General features: G+C 48.0%; 1 protein-coding gene across 1 annotated transcript; it reads left to right on the forward strand.

Annotated features, from left to right (window-relative positions):
• Nucleotides 1–613: 613 nt before the first annotated feature.
• LOC144889802 (uncharacterized) lies at nt 614–6082 on the forward strand. The gene is made up of 2 exons (XM_078771000.1): nt 614–1231; nt 3691–6082. The coding sequence occupies exon 2, from the start codon at nt 3704–3706 to the stop codon at nt 4865–4867; it is 1164 nt and encodes a 387-aa protein (XP_078627126.1). The 5' UTR covers nt 614–1231; nt 3691–3703; the 3' UTR covers nt 4868–6082.
• Nucleotides 6083–6287: the final 205 nt, after the last annotated feature.

Genomic DNA, 6287 nt, shown 5'->3' on the forward strand with positions numbered 1-6287 from the left:
CGACGTGGGAAGGCGGGCAACCGTGGTGTGCCGTTGGCACCGGGGCGAACCTCCGGGCAATCTCCCGAAGGGCCGAGAGCTGTTGCGCCGCGGACCAAGGAGCCGTGGAGTCGGGGATAAATTCACCCGGTACCCGCAGTGGTTGCCCGAAGACCAGCTCCGCCGAGGACGCGCGCAGGTCATCCTTGGGCGCCGTCCTGAGGCCCAGCAGGACCCAAGGGAGCCTGTCGACCCAGCCGCCGTCGCGGAGGCTGGCCCGGAGCGCGGCCTTCATGGAGCGATGAAAGCGCTCGCACAGGCCATTGGCCTGGGGGTGGTAGGCTGTGGTGTGGTGTAGCTTCACCCCGAGTCCTTGCGCCACCACGGCCCAGAGCTCCGAGGTGAACTGGGGGCCGCGGTCGGACGAGATGTATGAGGGGGCACCAAACCAGGCAACCCAAGTGGCGATAAAGGCTTGCGCCACCTCAGCCGCAGACGTCGCCGCCAATGGGACGGCCTCCGGCCACCGCGTGGTGCGGTCGACCATGGTGAGGAGGTGGGTGAACCCTCGCGAGGGGGGCAGAGGTCCCACCAAGTCAACGTGCACGTGGTCGAACCGCCACTCGGGCACCGTAAACGGGGCCAACGGTGCCTGGGTGTGGCGGTGGACCTTTGCGCGCTGGCACGCGAGGCACGTCCTGGCCCAGTCGCAGACGTCCTTCCTGAGGCCATGCCAGACGAACTTCGCCCCGGCGAGCTTCTGGGATGCCTTCGCGCCAGGTTGGGACAGGCCGTGGATGGCGTCGAACACTGGGCGCTGCCAGCCAGCGGGCACGATGGGGCGAGGCCGGCCGAGGGAGATGTCGCATAGGAGGGCCGTGCCCGCGGCGTCGAATGGCACCTCGGTGACGCGGAGGCCCGTGACGGCGGTCCGCAAGGCCTGGATGCCGGGGTCGGCGGTCTGGGCCTCCGCCATCGGGCATAGTCGACCCCGAGGTGGACCGCGTGCATGACGGACCGGGAAAGGCAATCCGCCATCGGGTTGTCCTTACCCGCCACGTGACGGATGTCCGTCGTGTACTCGGACACGGCAGAGAGGTGGCGCTGCTGCCGTGCCGACCATGGCTCGGCGACCTTGGCCATTGCGAACACAAGGGGCTTGTGGTCAATGAAGGCCGTGAACGGGCGGCCCTCCAGCAGGTGGCGGAAGTGTCGGACCGCCAGGTGGAGCCCGAGAAGCTCGCGGTCGAAGGTGCTGTACCGGCGTTCGTGCGGGCGAAGCTGCCGGCTAAAAAACGCCAGCGGTTGCCAAGCACCACGCACCCATTGCTCGTGCACCGCGCCCACTGCGCCTCTTTCATTCCTCTTTTCTCCTGCCTCTGGAACAAACTCCCTCACTCTATTCAATCCCATTCCTCCCTCCAGGTCTTCAAAACAGCTGTTCACCACCATCTCTTGTCTTCTCCCATCCAAAACCTTGATCTTTTCTACCCCCGTTAATTCACCCCAGATCCACTTTTTTGAAATTCCGTCTTCTTTCCAGGAAGTCCTAGCAGTGTCCATGTGTTTTATACCCCTCCCAGCACCCCTATCCCCTTCCCGTGCCCCCCCAAGCCCTCTCCCTCCCACAGATCTCCCGATGTCCCTGGTCTCAAATGTTGTACTTGTGTGCTTCCCTCTCTCTCTCCCCATCTTGTCTCCCGCTCCCTTTATCTTATGTTTTATGTGTCAGTTTGTCTTTTTGTGATTAATGTTAGCTCTTACCCGAGCCTCGATCTTGTATACAAAAAATATATATATATATATATTTTAGCCATAAGCCCATTTCACATGTTAAATTTAGCCATAAGCCAGGTCACATGTTAAATGTAGCCATAAGCCCTGATCACATGTTTAATTTAGCCATAAGCCCATATCACATGTTAAATTTAGCCATAAGCCCATATCACATGTTAAATTTAGCCATAAGCCAGAACACATGTTTAATATAGCCATAAGCCCAGATCACATGTTTAATTTAGCCATAAGCCCATATCACATGTTAAATTTAGCCAAAAGCCCATATCACATGTTAAATTTAGCCATAAGCCCAGGTCACATGTTAAAAGTCTAGTCATGTTGGTGGAACAATCACAACATTACAATCCCAATCTTAAAATTAGTGGCCATATTGACAGTTTAACTTTTTTAATTTTCTTTCGTTTCTATTTTACATGACAAACTAAAATAAAGGATGACAGCACTAACCCGATAGTAAATGTGCTGAATGAACGAATGTGTAATCCGACTTACGCCTTCCACAGAATTCTTCCCTCTGACATGCCACCATTAACAGATTTTAGCATTAAGAGTATTCTCTCTGGCTCAGTAGCTTAACTTGGTATCAAATAAAACAAAAGTTCTGATTTTTATGTTTTGTTGTTCATGCAATTGAAGTTACAACATCTTTTGAGTTTTGACCATGGCTACAATTGCGGAAATATCCAAAGAAGAAAATAATTAAACGGCAAATAGTGCGATTCGCGTATACACGTAAAGTTACATTTCAACCACTAGAGGGCGTAGATAGATTACATCATGGCTATTAGAAAGCTTGCCCACCATCATAGTTCCGGGCAAAATTGCATCTGAAACCAATCTGAAGTACTTGAAAGATGCTGGAAAGCTGCGCTTGCTACGGTTGTACCAACTGAAGGAGGAAAAACAGTGGAATTTCCTTTCATAAGTGAGTAGTGTTGTATATCGCCGAATAAACTACACAAACACACGGAACCCGAGTTGACACGACTCGTGTATTTCAGGCAACATGGCGGTGTCTCCACATCCGCGAGCCAGGCCACATGACCTTCAACCCACACGTGTACTACGTGATCAAGCAAACACAACGAGTAGTACATAATGTCATAGTAGAGTACATAATGTCATACAATAACGAGGGGTTAGATCGTAATACTTTACTAGACAATAACATGTTAAAGCTAACCATAGTTGTAGACTGACTAACATCAACATTGTTTAATCAAAACAATTGACGAGTTGGTTAAATCATGCATTAGTGCAACATTAAAGTGAATAATCATGGAAATAACTAGAACGACACTCTGTAGAAAGCATACCTCCACCAGGATGAACAGCTTGTATTTTTTGTATTCATTAACAGGTCAGATCTGGATCCGAACCTGAACCAAAACCGAATCTGCTTCTTCTTGTCACTTACCCAACTCACCCACCTAGTTTTGTCATAATCTGTCCACAACTTTTTGAAATACTAGTGGACCCATTGGTCGGTTGTACCAAATTTTCATTGGTCTTCACACGTTCTATCATAGTCAGGTGGCTTAGTGCTATATTTAAAGATTACCATTACCGGGTGGATAAAAGCACAATATTTGGCATGAGGCTCCCTTAGGGCCTATTAATTAATGTTAGCCAAGGAGCCCTCCGGAGTTAAAAAAAAAATTTCATGTAAAACACCAAAATTCAAGATGGCCGACATCCATGACAAAATATAGCTTTTCTCGAGTCCTGGTAGTTATAAGAAGACCAGATTGGTTGCAAAATGTTGGTTTTTTAGGCCACTGAACACACTGAATAGGATTTTGAATATTGCAATACTACCAGTCAATACTACAACGAGTTCCAGCAAAGTATTTATGGAACTATACACAGAAACTGGGTTCTTAATATTCCAATATGCTTGTATCTTTTCAGTGTGTGACTCAACATGGAGCTAAACTGGGATCACTGCGTGATTTGCGAGCGGGACACTGCTGAACCCTTGAAGTGTCCCTTGCAGAGCCCTGGGACAAGTGGTGACAAAACAGATGCCTACACATCATTCCTGACCAACATAGAACAGTTCCCGGCCATTGATGCTCTTCCAGCTGAACTCTATTTTGGGAGTGATGAAACTGTTGACAATTTTGCTTCTTGTTCTGCTTCCTGGCACAAATCTTGCCATTTAAAATTCAACAATTCTAAGTTGGCAAAGGCAAAGGCAAAGACGAAGAGAGAGCACAACCCTGATGATGAACAGAAAAGGCACAGTAAGCGCAAAGCACTGAACGTTCAAAAGTGTTTCTTCTGCGAGAAAGGCGAAGAGGAAAATGTTCTCCATGAAGTTTCAACATTTGATGCCGACAAACATATCCGGGACATGATCACAGAGCTAAACGACGCCCAACTTATGACGAGAATAGTTGGAGGAGATCTAATTGCAATGGAGGCAAAATACCATCTGGCATGTCTGGTCAAGCTGAGAAATCGCTACCGTAGTCTCACTCGCAAGGCAAGCCAAACACCTGAAAACACAGATGAGAAAATGAACGAGTCTCGGGCATTTGTAGAACTGACCAGCTACATTGAGAAATCTGTGGACTCTGGAACTCTCCTCTTCAAGCTGTCCGAGATCCACTCTCTGTATGTGAATCGTCTTGAGGAACTGGGCATCAAGAAACTAGTCAACAAGACCAGACTGAAGGGTCATTTGCTAGAACGCTTCCCAGAGGCACAAGAACAGTATGATGGGAGAAACACGGTTCTCATTTTCAAGGAAGGCATGAGAAATATGTTGAAGGAAGCTCTGAAGAATCGAGACTTCTCAGAAGATGCTGTTATCCTGGCCAAAGCTGCTACGATAGTCAGAAAAGACATCTTCAGCCATCAAGGCTTCAAATTCACTGGTTGCTTCCCTGCAGAATGCCAAGAAGACTCACTGCCCTCAAGCCTCAAGTCTCTTGTCTCCATGATCTTGAATGGTTCCAACTTGAAAGATCAAGACAAGCGTGACTCGCAGGCTTGCCTAACCATCGGCCAGTGCATCGTTTACAACACAAAGAAAAAAAACATCTCATACTGCTGTGAATACCAGACACACTCTGGAGCATGAGTCACCCCTCCCCATCTACATTGACATCAATGTGTATGCACTGAGCAGAAGCAAGAAACTCATCCAGCAGTTATACCAGATGGGCATCAGCATTTCTTATGACAGGATTATGGAAATTGAGGACTGGATCGCCACTTCTACCTGTGAACGCTTTGCAGAAGATGGAGTCGTGTCTCCTGCTTGTCTCCGGAAAGAGTTGTTCACTGTTGGCGCCCTGTACAACCTAGACCACAACCCCAGCTCAACCACTTCCCTAACCTCATTCCACGGGACTGAAAGCAGCCTTTTCCAGTGGCCTACTAAGACCGAACCTGGTGTGAGCAGACCACCTATTACAATACCACCTTCTGGAAATGAAAAGCACTCTCTTCTTGACAGCTACGCCTCTGTCCCAGCCATAGCTTTGAAGACCGCTCCTGTCGAGGTGCTAGAGTGTGACGTAGTTCCAGTCGAGATCTGCTTAGATGAGGCCAGAGCACAGGAACACAGCTGGGTAGGGCATGCACTGCCACTTCTAGAGACAGAAAAACTCACCAGTGGAGCTGCCATTGCATGAGACATTTGTGTATCTGGCTGGTCATCCCTTCCAGCTGCTGGATTTCGATGATGAACCTTTCCAGAAGCTAGAGAGACTGACTGTTATCCTGTATGACAAAACCAGTCCTTTGAGCTCTGTCAACGAGACAAGAAGGGAACTCTTCTGCCAGAAGAATCGAGCAATGGACAAACTGCCACCCACCAAGGATGTGCTACTCCAACATGTCCAACGCGCAGTGTATCAAGCAGGAATCTGGACGACCAGCACACAAACACAGCTAGTGGTTCATTCTCCACAGGATTTTGCCTGGACCAAGGTATCACAGTCATGGATACCAGTTTGGGTGACAATTCCAGAGGTTTCCAGATCGTGCAGGGAGCTGATCAAATGCTCCTGCAAAGGAGATTGCTCTAACTGCAAATGTGGCAAAGCAAATCTGGACTGCTCACCACTTTGCAAGTGCAAATGTACTCCATAGAGCATTGCAAACTGTGTGTTACTGCAAGAGACATCACAGGACAATGCCACATACTTTGTATGAAACTGTGACTGTTGTTATAAACAAATTGCATTCCAACTCAACTCCATGAAATGGCCTACTATTGTCTCCGTAGTGTGAGAGAGTAAGGGAAATTGAGAACTACTTGGAGACCTACGAATAAAGCATAGTGATGTTATTTGCTTGAAAATTGAGTTTTGTCTGTACAATTCAAATTACTGTAGTTATTCTAATAATATGCCTTGGATTTTTAATATCGCCTTGACGAGCACAAGGCCAGTTACTGAAATACATGATTCACTATTGTTCACTTTATTGGGTGATAATATTTCCCTTCCAGAAGAGGGTGGATGTTTATTTGAAATTTGCCATTTATTGGAACT

Source organism: Myxine glutinosa, chromosome 1, assembly GCF_964187855.1.
Source record: "Myxine glutinosa chromosome 1, kmMyxGlut1.1, whole genome shotgun sequence".
Lineage (NCBI taxonomy): Eukaryota > Metazoa > Chordata > Myxini > Myxiniformes > Myxinidae > Myxine > Myxine glutinosa.

Excerpts from the sequence above, each read along its gene's own strand:
- LOC144889802 (XM_078771000.1), top strand. The coding sequence starts at position 3,704 with ATGGAGCTAAACTGGGATCACTGCGTGATTTGCGAGCGGGACACTGCT.